Source organism: Orcinus orca, chromosome 6 (genome assembly GCF_937001465.1).
Source record: "Orcinus orca chromosome 6, mOrcOrc1.1, whole genome shotgun sequence".
Taxonomy (NCBI): Eukaryota; Metazoa; Chordata; class Mammalia; order Artiodactyla; family Delphinidae; genus Orcinus; species Orcinus orca.
This window is the reverse complement of record NC_064564.1, coordinates 114,740,088-114,758,498: the sequence shown is the minus strand read 5'-3', so window position 1 is coordinate 114,758,498 and position 18,411 is coordinate 114,740,088. Positions and strand designations below refer to the sequence as shown.

Here is an 18,411-nt window from a genome sequence, read left to right as displayed (position 1 = left end):
TGGTTAAGAATCCGCCTGCCAATGCAGGGGACACGGGTTCGAGCCCTGGTCCGGGAAAATCCCACATGCCGCAGAACAACTAAGCCCGTGCACCACAACTACTGAGCCTGCACTTTAGAGCCCACGAGCCACAACTATGGAAGCCAGCGAGCCATAACTACTGAAGCCCATGTGCCTAGAGCCTGTGCTCCACAACAAGAGAAGCCACTGCAATGAGAAGCCCGCACACCACAACAAAGAGTAGCCCCCGCTCGCCGCAACTAGAGAAAGCCCACACACAGCTATGAAGGCTCAATGCAGCCAAAAAAAAAAAAAAAAAATTGATAAACCCTTAGCCAGACTCATCAAGAAAAAAAGAGAGAAGATGCAAATCAATAAAATTAGAAATGAAAAGGGAGAAATCACAACTGACACCGCAGAAATACAAAGGATTGTAAGAGACAACTACAAACAACTGTATGCCAATAAAATGGACAACCACGAAGAAATGGACAAATTCTTGGGAAGGTACAACTTTCCAACACTGAACCAGGAAGAATTAGAAAATATAAACAGACCTATCACAAGTAATGAAATTGAAACCGTAATTAAAAATCTTCCAACAAACAAAAGTCCAAGACCAGATGGCTTCACAGGTGAATTCTATCAAACATTTAGAGAAGAGCTAACACCCATCCTTCTCAAACTTCCAAAAAATGGCAGAGGGAGAAACACTCCCAAATTCATTCTATGAAGCCACCATCACCCTGATACCAAAACCAGAAAAAGATATCATAAAAAAAGAAAATTATAGACCAAGATCACTAATGAACCTAGATGCAAAATTCCTGAACAAAATACTAGCAAACAGAATCCAATAGCAAATTAAAAGGATCATACACCATGATCAAGTGGGATTTATCCCAGGATGCAAGGATTCTTCAATATATGCAAATCAATCAATGTGATATACCACATTAACAAATTAAGGAATAAAAACCATATGATCATCTCAACAGATGCAGAAAATGTTTTTATCAAAATTCAACACCCATTTATGATAAAAACTCTCCAGAAGATGGGAATAGAGGAAACCTACCTCAACACAATAAAGGCCATATATGACAAACCCACAGCAAGCATCATACTCAATGGTGAAAAACTGAAAGTATATCCACTAAGATCAGGAACAAGACAAGGATGTCCACTCTTGCCACTCTTATTCAACGTAGTTTTGGAAGTCCTAGCCACAGCAATCAGAGAAGAAAAAGAAATAAAAGGAATACAAGTTGGAAAAGAAGAAGTAAAACTGTCACTGTTTGCCAATGACATGATACTATACATAGAAAATCCTAAAGATGCCACCAGAAAACTACTAGAGCTAATCAATGAATTTGGTAAGGTTGCAGGATACAAAATTAATGTGCAGAAATCTCTGGCATTCATGTACACCAACAACGAAAAATCAGAAAGAGAAATTAAGGAAACACTCCCAGTTACCATTGCAACAAAAAGAATAAAATACCTAGGAATAAACCTGCCTAAGGAGGTGAAAGACTTGTACTCAGAAAACTATAAAACACTGATGAAAGAAATCAAAGGTGACATAAACAGATGGAGAAATACACCATGTTCTTGGATTGGAAGAATCAATATTGTGAAAACGACTTTACTACCCAAAGCAATCTACAGATTCAATGAAATCCCTATCAAACTACCAATGGCATTCCTCACAGAATTAGAACAAAAAATTTTACAATTTATATGGAAACAGAAAGGACCCCGAATAGCCAAAGCAATCCTGAGAAAGAAAAACGGACCTGGAGGAATCAGGCTCCCTGACTTCAAACTGTACCACAAAGCTACAGTAATCAAGATAGTATGGTACTGGCACAAAAACAGAAATATAGATCAATGGTAGAGGATAGAATGCCCAGAGATACGCCCTGCACATATGGGCACCTAATTTATGACAAAGGAGGCAAGAACATTCAGTGGGAAAAAGACAGCCTCTTCAATAAGTGGTGCTGGGAAAACTGGACAGTTACATGTAAAAGAATGAAATTAGAACACTATCTAACACCATACACAAAAATAAACTCCAAATGTATTAAAGACTTAAATGTAAGACGAGACACTATAAAACTCTTAGAGGAAAACATAGGAAAAAACACTCTGACATAAACCACAAGAAGATCTTTTTTTGACCCACCTCCTAGAGTACCAGAAATAAAAACAAAAATAAACAAATGGGACTTAATTAAACTTAAAAGCTTTTGCACAGCAAAGGAAACCATAAATAAGACGAAAAGACAACCCTGAGAATGGGAGAAAATATTTGCAAATGAAAGAACAAAGGATTACTCTCCAAAATATACAAACAGCTCATGGAGCTCAATATCAAAAAACAAACAATCCAGTTAAAAAATGGGCAGAAGACCTAAACAGACATTTTACAAGGAAGACATACAGATGGCCAAGAGGCACATGAAAAGATGCTCAACATCACTAATTATTAGAGAAATGAAAATCAAAACTACAATGAGGTATCACCTCACACTGGTCAGAATGGCCATTTTCAAAAAATCTAGAAACAAATGCTGGAAAGGGTGTGGTGAAAGGGAACCCTCCTGCACTGTTGGTGGGAATGCAAACTGATACAACCACTATGGAAAACAGTATGGAGGTTCCTTAAAAAACTAAAATAGAACTACCATATGACCCAGCAATCCCACTACTGGGCATATACCCTGAGAAAACCATAATTCAAAAAGAGACATGTACCACAATGTTCATTGCAGCACTATTTACAATAGCCAGGACATGGAACCAACCTAAATGTCCACTGACAGATGAATGGATAAGAAGATGTGGCACATATATACAATGGAATATTACTCAGCCATAAAAAGAAACGAAATTGAGTTATAGTGAGGTGGATGGATCTAGAGTCTGTCATACAGAGTGAAGTAAGTGAGAAGAAGAAAAACAAATACCATATGCTAACACATATATATGAAATCTAAAAAAAAAAAAAAATGGTACTGATGAACCTAGTTGCAGGAATAAAGAGGTAGACATAGAAAATGGACTTGAGGACATGGGATTGGAGGGCGAAGCTGGGGTGAAGTGAGGGTACCATCAACATATATGCACTACAGAATGTGAAACCGTTGGCTGGTGGGAAGCAGCAGCATAGCACAGGGAGATTGGCTGGGTGCTTTGCGATGACCTAGAGGGTGGGATAGGGAGGATGGGAGGGAGGCTCAAGAGGGAGGGGATATGGGGACGTGTGTATGCATATGACTGATTCACTTTGTTGTGCAACATCAACTAACACAGTATTGTGAAGCAATTATACTCCAATAAAGATTAAAAATTTTTTTAAAAAAATGGATAAGCAACAAGGACCTACTGTATAGCACAGGGAACTCTGCTCAATATTATGTAACAACTTAAATGGGAAAACTAATTTGAAAAAGAATAGAAAAGAAAAAGGTAGTGTATTTAAGTGGACAGGAATCCACTGATGATCCATTAAATGTATTCACACACACACACACACACACACAAAATCAATCAGTGTAATTCATCATACTGACAACAAAAAAGAGAGAAAAGTCATATGAGCATCTTGATAAATGCAGAAAATTTTGATAAAGTTCAATATCACTCATGATTTTTTAAAAAAACAAATAACTCCTACCAAACTAGAAAAGAGGGAAACTTTCTAAATCTGCTAAAATCTATCTACAAAGGACCTATAACAAGCATCGTAACTAATGGTGAATTATTGAAAGCTTTCTCCCAAGACTGAGAATGAGACAAGAATGTTCACCATCACTACTCCTATGTGACTGGAGGGCCCAACCAGTGCAAGGAAGCAGGAAAAAGGAACAAAAGGCAGAGGGATAGGAAAGGAAGAAATAGAATGTAGGCAATCCAAAAGAATCTAAGGCAGACTCCTAGATTTAATAAATGAAGTTAGCAGGACCATGGATATATGATCAATAAACAAAAATCAACTGAATTTCTATAAATCAGAAACAAACAGAAAATACAATTTTAAAATCACTGTTTAAAACACCATCAAAAACTTAGGAATAAATCTACTAAGAGATGTGAAAGACCTTTTAGCTAAAAACAGCAAAATGTTATAGAGAAAAAAAAATTAAAGACCTAAACACAGAGAGAGATATACCATCTTCATGGACTGGAAGACTCAACATTATACAGATGCCAATTCTCCCCCAAACTGAACAATAGACTCAACTCAATCCCATTCAAAATCCCAGCGTGTGTGTGCATGTGTGTGTGTGTAGACATTTATAAGTTGATTCTAAAATTTGTATAGAAATAGCCTAAAGTAGCCAAGGCGTTCTTAAAAAAGAAGTGATGGGATCTTGCTTCTCAAGATCGAGTTATAAAAAGACTGCGCTTTCACCTTGGGTTCTCCCTCTCCCTCCCTCCCAGAAAGCTTACCCTGGGGGAAGCCAGCCACCATGTTGTTAGGCAGCCCTGTGCAGAGGGCCACATGTTGAGGCCGCCAAAACAAATGAGTGAGCTTAGAAATGGGTCACCCCTGGCCAAGCCTTCAGATGAGGCCGCAGTCCTGGCCAACAGCTGATGATCATTCCAGTTTACCTACTACAGAGGGGTTTCCCAGGACATGGGACTTTCGGCACTAAATCCAGGACAGTCCCGGGCAAACTGGGATGGTTGGCCACCCTCCTGACAGCTTGGCTGCATCCTCATGAGAGACCTTGGGCCGAAGGCACCCAACAAAGCTGTACCCAAATTCCTGATGTTTGTTCTTTTCAGATGCTGTTTTGCGGGACTGCAGTGTGCAGCGAGATAACTAAGACAGCACTGCACAAAATGTGATGGTAAAAAGGAGGATGCACATACGACAAGGTGCCCAACTTCAGTGCTCATCGGTGAGATGCAAATTCAGATTACAGCAAGCTATCATGACACGCCCACCAAAACGGCTGAAATTTTAAAAGACAGAGAACACCCAGTGCTGGCAAGGATGTGGGGCAATGGGAGCTCTCATACACCGCAAGTGGGAGTCGGAGGTGGTACAGCCATGTTGGAAAACTTCTGGAAGTATCTACTAAAGCTAAAAATATACACACATTCTAAGTCCCAGCAATTCTACTCTTAGATCTATATCAAGAGGATGCATCATCCGTCCACCAGGAGACACATACAAGAGTGTTTTTAAAACAATGGTCAGGAGAACCTAGGGGCAAGACAGGAATAAAGATGCAGACCTACTAGAGAATGGACTTGAGGATATGGGGAGGGGGAAGGGTAAGCTGTGACAGAGTGAGAGAGCGGCATGGACATATATGCACTACCAAACGTAAGGTGGACAGCTAGTGGGAAGCAGCCGCATAGCACAGGGAGATCAGCTCAGTGCTTTGTGACCACCTAGAGGGATGGGATAGGGAGGGTGGGAGGGAGGGAGATGCAAGAGGGAAGAGATATGGGGACATATATATAGCTGATTCACTTTGTTATACAGCAGAAACTAACACACCATTGTAAAGCAATTATACTCTAATAAAGATGTTAAAAAAAAAAAAAAAGAGCCAGAAAAAAAAAAAAAAAGAGTGTTCGTAGCTGGACAGGACCATGGGGATCAGTTCTCTGCCAGCAACAGAGGCCTCTGTGGGCCATCATCCTGCACTTAACGGAAATCTGGGCAAAAAAAGAAACCACGTTGGAGCTATTGATCAAGAGAGCGGAAGCTGAGGTCTTCAGCCACCCCAACGGAGAAAAGATGAGAGACTCCCGTTCTCCCAGGCCCCTGGCTCTGGCTGAGAACTGGTATTTTCAAAGTGTTTTCAACCCAGGGAAACTTCTATTCAAGTAAACTCTCAGGCTGAATCTGGGTATATAAAAATGACAAAAATAGAGGAGCCCTGGCTGACGTGAAGGCCCTCCCTTACTAGCTATGCGCCAACTGGGCAGACCCTGATTCCCCCCCCCGGAAACTCAAGTACTTATCTGCCAACCCCAAGTGTCTTGAGGCTGGGTTTGCCCCCTTTCCCCCACCCCAGGCCCCAAGTCCCCCTCCACTCACCTCAGCTCTGGGCCTTGGACTATACCAGCCCGTCGTAGAGGGACAGCGCCTGCACGATGGACGGGTCCGCCTTGGATCCTTCCTGGAACTCCTGCAGCGTCAGCTTCCCGTCGGCATTCTGCAAGCAGAGAGAGGAGGGTGAAGGTGAGGGGACAACCAACCTCCCAGGACAGGGGCCTCTGCCCTGGGCCCTGGACACTCCCTCCCCAAGCCTAGCCCAGGGCTGCTTCCAAAAGAGCTTCCACAGTTAAGTCAGGAGGGAGGCAAGGCAGCTCGTTAGGTGGGAGGGGTCAGGCATAGACAGACCTGGGCACTTCCTGGCTGGGTGACCTTGGGCACGCGACCCACCTCTCTGGGCCCTTGTTTCCTCATCTGGAGACTGGAGGGAATTGAACGGCTTCTTCAGGGCACTGAGGTGAGCACTCCTTGAGCTCAAGCTGTGTAAAGTGTTCCGCAGACCGGAAGCACCCGATAACTCCACAGTTAGCATCCTCGCTGCTGTTCATCCCCACAGAGGGTGTTAATCCCACAGGGCTGAGAGCCTGATGCATTTCTCTGGGGTCACCCTTGGGAGGGCATTTAAGCCATCCCCCGGGAGACCTACAAGGAGGCTGGATGGAGCCCACGTAAAGGGGCTTTAGTGGGTCTCTTGCAGAAGGAAATGGTTTGGGCCAGAATCCCTTCCCCTGGAGCATCTTTTGCAAGGAAACCCGTGAGAGCAAAAGAAAAAGGCCTTGGAAGCCACCCACTGCCTGCACCCAGAGAGAGAGAGATGGTGACGAGGTTTCCACAAGCTCCGCAGGCAGACCTTGAGGGTCGTCCACCGTGGGCCCCGTTCACGCTATGCGTGCGCTTGGTCTCACGGGGTCCTCACAGCCGCTCTCAGAAGAGGGGCTGCTCTGCTTTCTCTAGATCCTTCAGGTGTAAGGTTAGACTGTTTATCTGAGATGTTTCTTGTTTCTTGAGGTAGGATTGTATTGCTATAAACTTCCCTCTTAGAAGTGCTTTTGCTGCATCCCATAGGTTTTGGGTCGTCGTGTTTTCATTGCCATGTGTCTCCAGGTATTTTTTTATTCCCTCGTCGATTTCTTCAGGGGTCTCTTGGTTATTTAGCAGCGTATTGTTTAGCCAAAGGGGGGCTGCTCTTATCACCACTTCACCGGTGAGGAAGCCGAGGCTCAGTCAGCTATCCAGGGCCCCCTGGCTGCTAACTGGGGAAGCCAGATTTACACCCAGCCTGACTACAGCGTGGACTTTGCTTCCCCAAATAAGGGCTGTCTGAATTGGGGGTGCGGGGGATTTAACACCTTGGTGTTAAATAACATTGAACCGCCCTGCGAGAAGTTAGTCTCTGCCGCACCCTATGGACACATCTTCTGATTATTATCAGCTGCCCAGCGTGGTCTGAGCCTCTGTCTCTTTACTGCCTCTCTGACATACGATCTCACTTTTTTAAATTAAGGAATTAAGGCCTCAGGCTCAAAGCTTTCAGGGCAGGCACCTGTACCTAGCCGGAATGTAATAATAAGCCCAAGGTCACTGTTCATTTGAATTCTTTTATTGAAGGCAAGCAATAGTGGGTTTCCTTACCATCTTGATATCAAATTCCAGTTTAAAACAAAGTTATTTCCAGTTTAAAAAAAAGTTTGGTATAAAGAAGGGTTTCTTTTTTTTTTTTTTTTTTTTTGCGGTACGCAGGCCTCTCACTGTTGTGGCCTCTCCCGTTGCGGAGCACAGGCTCCGGATGCACAGGCCCAGCAGCCATGGCTCACGGGTCCAGCCACTCCGCGGCATGTGGGATCTTCCTGGACCAGGTCATGAACCCGTGTCCCCTGCATCAGCAGGCGGACTCTCAACCACTGCGCCACCAGGGAAGCCCTAAAGAAGGGTTTCTTAACCTGGGGTCTGAGAACAGAATTCAGCAGGCCTGTGAACTAATAAAATGGGAAAAAATGAGGTCTTTGTTTTCGCTAACTTATAACTGAAATTTAGCTCTTCCTTCCATAATGAATCTAGGTAACGATCTCCCACAGAACCAGCAGTACCTGTGGCTTTGTCAACTGTGGGGAGGGAGGCATTTTTATAATACTCCACGGTTGCTGTAGGCATCACCTGTACATATCATCGGTTCGAAACTGTGGGGTGGTTAAACCACTGTAACTCATCATCCGATGTGTTCAGAAAGAAGCTCATATACCACATCACAAATTCTTTAAAAAAAAATTTTGATAGCTGCATTCCAAAATAGCTTCCTTTTTAATCCTGTGGATTTTATCTGATGCCTTAAAACCATTACTCTGAGAAGTCCACAGACAACTTCTCCAGAATGCCCAAATTTCTTGTGCATGGCAAAGAATTTAAAAGGTTAAGAATCTTGGGACTTCCCTGGTGGCGCAGTGATTGAGAATCCGCCTGCCAGGGCTTCCCTGGTGGTGCAGTGATTGAGAGTCCGCCTGTCGATACAGGGGACGTGGGTTCGTGCCCCGGTCCAGGAAGATCCCACATGCCACGGAGCGGCTGGGCCCCTGAGCCATGGCCGCTGAGCCTGCGCGTCCGGAGCCTGTGCTCCGCAACGGGAGAGGCCACAGCAGTGAGAGGCCCGCGTACCTCAAAAAAAAAAAAAAAAAAAAAAAAAGAATCCGCCTGCCGATGCAGGGCACACAGGTTCAAGCCCTGGTCTGGGAAGATCCCACATGCTGCAGAGCAACTAAGCCCGTGTGCCACAACGACTGAGCCTGCGCTCTAGAGCCCGTGAGCCACAACTACTGAAGCCCGCGTGCCTAGAGCCCGTGCTCCGCAACAAGAGAAGCCACTGCAATGAGAAGCCCACGCACTGAAACGAAGAGCAGCCTCCGCTCTCGCCACAACTAGAGAAAAGCCCGCGCGCAGCAACAAAGACCCAACGCAGCCAAAAATAGATAAATAAATTAATTAATTAATTTTAAAAAATAAATAAAGAATCTTAGTTGATCAAAGAGAAAGTGCTGGACAAATTTACTTAAAACCCTGGATGTCTGAAGGGGACGGCTGCCAACCGGACCAGTGGACGTCACACCAGGTGTGCTGCCTGCCTCGAGCCAGAACCGTAGGTGGTCAGTGGCACCTACGGGAGGGGTCTCACCTTGTCCATCATGGCGAAGATTCGGTCCACCCGCTTCTCGGGGGTGTTCTCCTCCTCGGGGAGTTCCACGGTGTTCCCCTGCCAGGGACAGACAAGGTGGGGGCTGGCTCCTGGCACTCTGGGCTTTGGGCCCTTTTCCCAAAAATATGCTCCCCAGACCTGGGCAGGTTCCAGATGAGGACCCCCTCTGCCTCCCACTCCCCGCAATGTCCCCCGCCATCTGTAATTCTGCTCCAGAACCTCGCACCCACCCGAGCCCCCATCTGCCAGCCCAGCTGGAGATGTGCTGAGCGGCCCCAGGCAGTGACCCTTACCTGACCAACGCTTGCCCCGGTCAGGAGAGCAGTCCCACGGGGGTGCCTCCTCTGGGACAGGCCCAGTCACTAAATTTGATGCCCCTACTGCCTCCTCCTACCCCATAGGACCCGGGCCTCTCACCACCATCTGGTAAATGGCGTCCACTATATCCAGCATCTCGTTCCTGGTGATGTAGCCATCGTTATCCAAGTCGTAGAGCTTGAAGGCCCCTGCGGTCAACCAGCCAGGGCAGAGTGACCCCCGGCCCGGGGAAGGGGGTGCTGCTCCCCACCCCCCCCCGCACTGCACCACAGCCCCATTACTCATCCAATCAATGAATATTTACATCAAAACAGACGGGACACGTGCACGCGCACGCACGACAGGAACACATGCGCCGTTTCAACTAGGGTTATTAAAAAAAAACTAAATATAAAAAGGAGCGGGGTGGGGGGGCTTCCCTGGTGGCGCAATGGTTGAGAGTCCGTCTGCCAATGCAGGGGACGCAGGTTCGTGCCCCGGTCCGGGAAGATCCCACATGCTGCGGAGCGGCTGGGCCCGTGAGCCATGGCCGCTGAGCCTGCGCGTCCGGAGCCTGTGCTCCGCAACGGGAGAGGCCATGGCGGTGAGGGGCCCGCGTACCGAAAAAAAAAAAAAAAAAAAGGAGGGGGCACTGAATCTGCGAGAGCTGAGGCTGGAGCTGGAGCTGTGGGAGGGAGGGGACCCCAGGAGGAGCCCTAAAGGCCCCCCTCTCCTTCCCCATGCCCCCGCCTCTGCCTCCTTTCAGCCCACTTCCTTTCCACAATTACACTGTATCCTGCTGGGATCAACTTAGAAAATAAAATAATATGCCTGGGGGGGAGGGCAGGAGCTTCTGCATAAATAAAATCCTCTTTTATTCCTAAAAAGAGAAAGAAAAAGAAACTGTCGCGTTTTCTCGGTGCTGATGCAAAGCAGTGGAAGTGTCTCAGTGGGAAGTGAGCTCTGGCCCAGCTGCTTTCATCTTCTCTCCAGATCCCCTCTCGCAGCAGCAGGAGCCTGCACACTCCCCCTCCGAATCCTTCTCTCATCCCTCCTCAGGGCCTCGCACATGCTGTTTCCCTTGCCTGGAACCCTCTTCCCTCCTCCCTCCCTGGCACCTTCACCCTTCCCAGCTCAGCTCCCGACTCATAACAGGGTCAGTTCCTCTCCTGTCGGTTCACACTTCCCTCTTCCTGCCTCGCCTGCAGTTTTCTGGGATCTTTTGGATAAGGTCCCTGAGCTAGACTGACAGCCGCGAGGGCAGGTGCCCGTCTATCTGATGCACCCGTGGGTCCTGGCCTCTGCTCAGCACTGACACGCGGCCATATTTGGTCAACATCTGTTGAGTGAACCAGTAAATAAGTGAATGAATGAGATCAGTCATCAAAACAGCCTCCTAAGTAGTGGATCCAGCCCTGGAACCAGGTCTTTTAACTCCACGCTGTCCTGCCCGAGGTCCCATGTCTGCACCTGCTCGGACGCCCCTTTGCTTCCGCCCCATCTGTCCACGCATCTAAGGAAGACACGTTCCTCCTGCCTGGCCTCCTCCAAGAAACTGCCTCTGACCTGGAAGGGCAGGACATCTGTGCCACTCTCAGCCCCAGACAGATGACCTGGCCCAGGTAGTTGGCCTCCCTCCCGCCTGGGACCGCCCAGTGGCCGCCCCATAGAGCCCAGGGGGCAGGACTTACACCGCAGCTTCTCATCCAGGGTTCCCCTCGAGGTCACCGACAGCGCCTGGATGAACTCAGAGAACTCAATCCGCCCATCCTGCAGGAGAGAGGGGAGTGGGGGTGGGCCTCAGTTAGCGCTGAGTCACCTGGTCAGGCTGCACCTTGGGCAGGTGGTGATGGGCGGCAGCAGGTACCAGACACCCAAGTGGAGAGTGTGGGAATGAGGGTGATGAGAAGGAAGGGGATGGGGAGAGGGTGGGATTAGAAATGGGAAAAGAGGACTTCCCTGGCAGTCCAGTGGTTAAGACTCCGCGCTCCCAATGCAGGGGGCACGGGTTTGATCCCTGGTTGGGGAACAAAGATCTCACGTGCTGCATGGTGTGGCCAAAAAAAAAAAAAAAGAGGGAAAATCCAGGCAGGAGGGACAGGAAAAAGGGTGAGGCCAAAGGGAGAGCCTGACACTCCACATCTGGTGGGAGGAAGAGGGACCCTCTGGGCAGGAGTCACCCAGAAACCCCTTTCTCCTCGGCCTTGAACCACAGGCTCAGAGACTTTAGAAAAAGGTGGGGCTCTGGACTGTTCGATCCTATTTATTTTGCAAATAAGGAAACTGAGGTCCGGAGAGGCCAGAGCTCTTCCCAGGGCCAGGCAGTGTGATCGTCCGCTGAGGCCACCTGCGGAGAAAGCCAGGGCGTGACAGAGCAGAAAAAATCCGAGTGTCCTACAGCATGGAGCAGGGAAACAAGTTACAGTACGTCCACCTTGAATACAAGTGAGCCAGGAAACATGCCAGCGTGGCACAGAGTCTGGAGGACCGCAGATGCCCCAGTGGTGGATATGCCAACTGTCAGGGTGGCCGTCACCAGGAAGGGACACGCTGCAACACGGATAAGCCTTGAAAACACGATGCTCAGTGAACGAAGCCAGGCACAAAAGGCCCCGTATTATATGATTCTCAGTTTCCTCACCTGCAAAATGGGGGCAATTAAAAGGCATCCCTACGGGTAGTTGGTTGTAAGGTCTCACTAAAAATAATCCACGTAGCAAGCCCGTGTACCACAACTACTCAGCCTGCACTCAGCCTGCACCCACGAGCCACAGCTACCGAGCCCGCGTGCCGCAACTACCGAGCCCGCGCGCCGCAACTACCGAGCCCGCGCACCTAGAGCCCGTGCTGCACAATAAGAGAAGCCACCGCAGTGAGAAGCCCGCGCACCGCAACGAGGAGCAGCCCCCGCTCGCCGCAACTAGAGCGAGCCCGTGCGCAGCAACGAAGACCCGACGCAGCCAAGAATAAAATAAATAAATAAATTTATTTAAAAAAAAAAAATCCACATAAAGAGCGTAGTACGTAGTAAATGTTCAGTAAATGTCAGTTGTGATTATAAATCCTGTTATTATCCCTGGCGGCATCTGCATTTTGTGCTTGTAAGGAAAGGGTCAAGATATACATATGTGTGCATGTGTGTACACGTGTATGTCTGTGTGCATGGTATGTGTGTGCATACACGGATCTCTGTGGCTTCCTTGTGTGTGGGTGAGCTCCTGCAATGTGTATACGTGCGTGCATTTGTGTACAATGAGTGCATGTATGTGTGTGTGTGCATGCATGCATTTGTGTGCATCTGTGTATAAGCACGTGTGGGTGTGCACACATGTGCGTGCGTATGTGTGTATATGTGTGTGTGTGAGCGCACACGTCTGTGTTCCTTCTCTGGAATGCAACATCAGCAGGACAGCGTGGGTGTGGAGCCGCGCAGGCTGCCGCAGGAGGGAGGGGACTCCAGGCTGGCACAGGCCCTGTCAATTCCCAGCTCACCTTGTTTTCATCAAAGACGTTGAAAACAAATGTGGCGAACTTGGTGGGGTCTCCAAACGGGAAGAACTGCTTGTAGATCTTCTGGAAGCCCGCTGCATCCAGCTGCCCGCTGGGGCAGTCCTTGATGAAGCCTTTGTACCTGGAGGTAGAGGCCAGGTGAGAGAGGGTAAAGGAGACTCCCGCATCACCCACCTGCTGGGAGCTCCTGCCCAGCGCCCTGAAAGCCTGTGAGTCCCTGTCCAGGGAGACAGTGCCACACGGGGTTGTGAGCACAGACCTGGACTGCACAGGCATGGACTCATCCCACCTCTGCCTCTCGCTAGCTGTGTGACCTGGGACAGGTGGCCACACCTCTCTTAGCCTCATCTGTCCCAGAGGGATAAGAGTCACTTGGCCACTCGGCCCCCTGCTCCACACAGGTGACTAAAACAAAACTTGCATGAACGACCTCCCAGAAGTCCCACACTCGCACAAGGTACTCCCCCCTCCCCAACCCTCTCCACTGAGCCCCTCCCGGAGCCAGGCAGGCTGGTGGTGCTGGTGGCGCTGGTGGGCAGAGCCACCATATGGGGCCGGCAGCTGGCTCCTCCCACATGCCTGCACCCCGCAGTGTGCACACACCCGCTCCCCTGCCTCTGTTCCCAGAGAACTGTGTAAACGACGCGGGAGCCGCCCAGCAAGCTCGGAGGGCATCCTGGTGGTTTCCAACTGGACCTGTCCACCCTGCATTCCCAGTGCCCAGGGACCCTCCAGATACCCGGCCAGCTGATGGCAACATGGCTTTGCAGCCCAAACCCCAGTCCTGCCATTTGCTAGCTGCATCCTTGGGCAGGTGCCTTCACCTCTCTGAGCCTGACTCTCCTCATCTATAAACGGGGACAACTATCACATCCATCTTGTGGGGACTGCGTGAGATGATGATGCAGCATACTTGGCACAGGGCTGGACGTAAAAAATAAGCAATGGCATGATCTTTAGTATCATGACCTCAATGTGTTCTTTTATTTTTTTATTTTTTATTTTCTTTTCTGTACACGGGCCTCTCACTGTTGTGGCCTCTCCCGCTGCGGAGCACAGGCTCCGGACGCGCAGGCTCAGCGGCCATGGCTCACGGGCCCAGCCGCTCTGCGGCATGTGGGATTTTCCCGGACCGGGGCACGAACCCGTGTCCCCTGCATCGGCAGGCGGACTCTCAACCACTGCGCCACCAGGGAAGCCCCAATGTGTTCTTTTAAATCAATTCATAAGTTGGTTCCTGCGTGTAGCTTGGCAACTCCAACCAGGACATACATTCCCCTGAGGAGGATTCCCAGCACAAAGGGGGGCTAGAGAGAGGGGTCAGCTATTATCAACTACCAGCTGCTACCTCTGCTGGACCACTGTCTGCTGGGAACTTTGCAAACCTGATTCTCCTGGAACGCCCATAACAGCCCTATGAGCCCTATGATGAAGCCCCCCTTTTTTTTGGCCACGTGGCTTGTGGAATCTTAGTTCCCCGACCAGGGATTGAACCTGGGCCCCAGCAGTGAAAGTGCGGAGTCCTAACCACTGGACCGCCAGGGAAGTCCCAAGCCCATTTTAAAGATGAGGAAACTGAGGCTTCGAGACGGGGAGATTTGCAAGTCCTTGCAGCCCAGACTGGAGCCGAGGTGGGGTTCAGAGTAACCACTGATGGGGCCAGATGCTCAGAGACACGGGCTCGCTGAAGATGTCCCCTCCTCCCAGCCCCCCTGTTCTCTGGTCTACCCAGGGCCACTCTCCCGTCACGTCCCGGGAAAGTTGCTGGTGGCGCCGTGACTGAGGGCCGTATACACAGAGAGCATGTGGAGAAGCCACTGTCCCTCCACCCATCAGAGAACAAGCTAAGGGGCCCAGGCTGGGTGAAGGGACACGCAGGGCACCGGAAGTAGGGAACCTTGGGAATTCTGAGGCCTAAGTGATCAAGGTCAGATGTCAGAAAGAAAGCAAGACAAGACTCTTGCTAACATGTCAGTGGTTCCTTAGGGGTGAGGGCGAGGCTGGGAGATGGAGTGGGGCGTGGCGTTGCGCTGCCGTAGGCACCCACCCTCCTGCACTGCTCGCCAGCAAGCATGAGGCTGTAGAAAACGGCTGGGCCTGTGCGTGCCTCCCCACCCACCCCCTGGGGCACCTCGAGGGGCCAGAGGCCCAGGGAGGCGGTCCCGGCCCAGCAACCAGGATCGCTGCCCCATCTCGCCACCACCTGCACCTCTGACGACAGCCCCGTGCGGGGCACTGGCCTAAGCCTTCGTGGGCGGTTCCTCCTGCAGTCGCCACTCAGCCCTGCTCAGTGGGTTCAGTGATCCCCATTTCACAGATGAAGGCACTGAGGCACAGAGGTCAGGGCCCCTCCCACAGCAGGTACCAGAAAGGAACTCGGCCCCTCCAGGTCCCTCCCCTTGAAGCCTCCTTCCCAGCTGGGTGTTCCAGACTCAAACCTTCACATCTGGGCCAGGACGCAGAGCCAGAGAGGAGCGTTTCAGAGCCTATTCTGGTCCATGACCCCAGGCCCCTGGGCAGGACGGGTCCCTGGACAGGAGGAGGGAACAGGCCCGGTGCCAGGCCATGATGACCACAGTGGGGCACAGCCGGCTCTGGAGGCCAGAGGGGTGCCATCACTTCCCCTTGTGTCCCCCAGAGCCTCCCATTTCCCCACAATGGCTGTGTGTCACTTGAGTAATTTGAAAAGATTATTAAAAACAATAAAGGGAGAACAAAAGGTGCCCAGAGGCGTCTCGAGGCCCGGCCCCTGCGGGTGCCTGGCTCCTAGGAGGGAAGACAGTGCAGGTGCCGCAGCAGCGGGAGCTGTCAGTGCTGTGAGCACCTGCGGGGGGCCCTGAAGCTTTATTGGGGGCAGGTGGGTACAGGCAGGCTGGCCTCGGTGGGGAGCCTCCAGGGGACTATCTGGTTTCCCCTGCAGAGACTGTCACTGTGGGGCCCCAGCTCCCTTGCTGCCATTAGCAGCAGGCCCACCCCCTCAGGGGCCCAATCGATGAGGGTTTGCTTCAGCCTGACGGCCCCGCCTCCTCTGGCCACACACCCTCACCGCCCCACGCCACCCATATTCCACACCCTGCCGCACTTTCCAGAGCTTGCCATGCCATCCAGCCGCCAGGCCTTTGGGCCTGCAGGTCCCTGTGCCTGCTCATCTGCTCCCCCATCCCTTGAACGACCCCAGCGCAGCGTGAACCACGCTGTGTCATGTTTGCCACCAGGCTGTGTCCTCCACCCAACAGTGAACTCCCAGTGCCCCGACGCCTTGTACATAACGGGGGCTCAGTAAATGTCCAGTGAGCTCAATGAATGAGTTGAATGAATGAATGAATGAATGAACGAATGAACACACAGAGAGAGGGAGAGGCCAGGTGTCAGGCGTCTTCTTCCTAAGCCCTGGGCACCGTGGTCAGAACCTGAGAACTCCATGCAGATGGTTAGAGCACCACAGATATACGCCCACCCCTCTGTGGATTGATGGGGAACTGGGGGCCCAGAGAGGGAGAGAGACTGGCCCAAGGTCACACAGCAAGTTAGCAGCAGATACAGGGCTCACACCCGGGACTCCTGCCTCCCAGGCTCCCTCTTTGCCAGGCTGCACTGGCCCCAGCCCCATGGAAAGCCAAGAGCCTGCTCCCCAAACATTGCATAACCCCATCCATCGTTCATCATCAGAAGATGGGGGGCACCCTGTCTCGCTGGAGCAGAGGGGAGGAGGTCTGTCCCAGACGCCCCACTTGCCCCAGGCCCCAAATTTGCTCTTCAAGTCCTCACAGCTCTGAGGCCAAGACTTCCTGCCATGGTCCGATTCCGAGGTGCAGCCCAGCCCCCGTGGTGGGCCGAGCCAGGACACTCACCCAGGCACACACCCCCACCCACACCCCACCCCACGGCAGGCACCCAAGGGACCTGCGGCTTAATAACAGAGCTCTTGAGACCAGCCTGAGCAGGTCACAGCACGGGTCTGGGGCAAGGCGGCAGTGACCCCGGCCCCACCACGGCGCAGGCCTGGAACATGGACGACTCACTGACAACCCGCCGTGGCTCCACCACGCGGAGCCTGTGCGCCCGGTCAGCCTGGAGCAGCTGCGCGGGCTCGGGGTCCTTTACAAATATGAGAATGATCCAGAATTAGAGAAGATCCGAAGAGGGAGAATCTACTCCTGGATGGACATAATAACCATAGGCGGAGACAAACTACCAAATTACGAAGAGAAGACCAAGATGATTTACAAGGAGCATTTTACACCTGGACGACAAGATTCGCGTCATCTTGGTCGGCAGTGGGTACTTTGACGTGAGCGATAAAGAGGACGGGTGGATCCGGACCATCATGGAGAAAGGAGACACGATCATTCTCCCTGCCGGGATTTACCACCGTTTCACATCGGACGAGAAGAAATACGAGAAGGCCACACGGCTGTCTGTGGGAGACCCGGTGTGGACGGCATACAACCGGCCGGCTGACAAACTTCGAGGCCCGGAGGCAGAACCTGGAATTGCTGGCGCAGAGAGCCTAGCGGTGCCCTGGGGCCTCGTGCACCCCGGCCCCCCTTGTGAAGGTTCCCGATGTGATGGCAGCAGAAAATCTGTCATTTTCTCCTTGCTTTTGTGTTGTAGACTTGAGGCTAGGTGAGCTTTCGTCTGCAAGATCGTTTGATCAGAAAACATTTTAACGGAAGGGGCTACAGAACTTGTTCGTACGTGGAAGCACCTGTGGAAAGCTGGGCAAACGCGTTCATTTTCTCTGATTCAGGATCAGGGGTCAGTGGCCCTGTGTCAGCTGGTGCCTTCAGCTCTGACCGAATGAATTTCATCTCCCCAGATGCAGCCATTTAGCTGCGCCATCTGGACAATTTTTGGACTTTAAGCAGATACCAGGCGAGGCCATGCCTGCCTTGTGCCGAGGGGTGACAGTGGATGACAGGACTGGGCAGAGAAAAGATGCTTTTCTCCCAAAACATGGGGGAAGCCGGGGGGCGGTGGGGTGCCGTGGGGGACGAGCTGGCATGTTAGGGGGACACTCGCTTGCCTATGCCACTTTCTTGTTCAAAATATAGTAGCTGGGGCTTCCCTGGTGGCGCAGTGGTTGAGAGTCCGCCTGCCGATGCAGGGGACACGGGTTCGTGCCCCAGTCCGGGAAGATCCCACATGCCATGGAGCGGCTGGGCCCGTGAGCCATGGCCGCTGAGCCTGCGCGTCCGGAGCCTGTGCTCCGCAACGGGAGAGGCCACAACAGTGAGAGGCCCGCGCACCGCAAAAAAAAAAAAAAAAAATATATATATATATATATATATATATATATATATATATATATATATATATATAGTAGCTGCCTTAATGTTAAAAGAAAACAAATAAAAATTTTAAAAATAACAGAGTTCCTGCCCAAGAATTC

The 18,411-nt window shown here is 50.8% G+C and overlaps 1 protein-coding gene and 1 pseudogene across 1 annotated transcript in view; one reads left to right on the top strand and one right to left on the bottom strand.

The window, feature by feature from the left end:
* NCS1 (neuronal calcium sensor 1) overlaps nucleotides 1–18,411 on the bottom strand; it is a 61,395-nt gene that overhangs the window by 10,956 nt on the left and 32,028 nt on the right. The window contains exons 3-7 of the mRNA XM_004269094.3: nucleotides 13,002–13,140; nucleotides 11,201–11,279; nucleotides 9,630–9,718; nucleotides 9,192–9,269; nucleotides 6,071–6,188 (exon numbers count right to left, since the gene is read on the bottom strand). Coding sequence (XP_004269142.1) covers nucleotides 6,090–6,188; nucleotides 9,192–9,269; nucleotides 9,630–9,718; nucleotides 11,201–11,279; nucleotides 13,002–13,140 — 484 coding nt within the window. The 3' untranslated portion in view covers nucleotides 6,071–6,089. The remainder of the gene's footprint in view (nucleotides 1–6,070; nucleotides 6,189–9,191; nucleotides 9,270–9,629; nucleotides 9,719–11,200; nucleotides 11,280–13,001; nucleotides 13,141–18,411) is intronic.
* LOC105747964 (acireductone dioxygenase-like) lies at nucleotides 16,813–17,655 on the top strand (annotated as a pseudogene).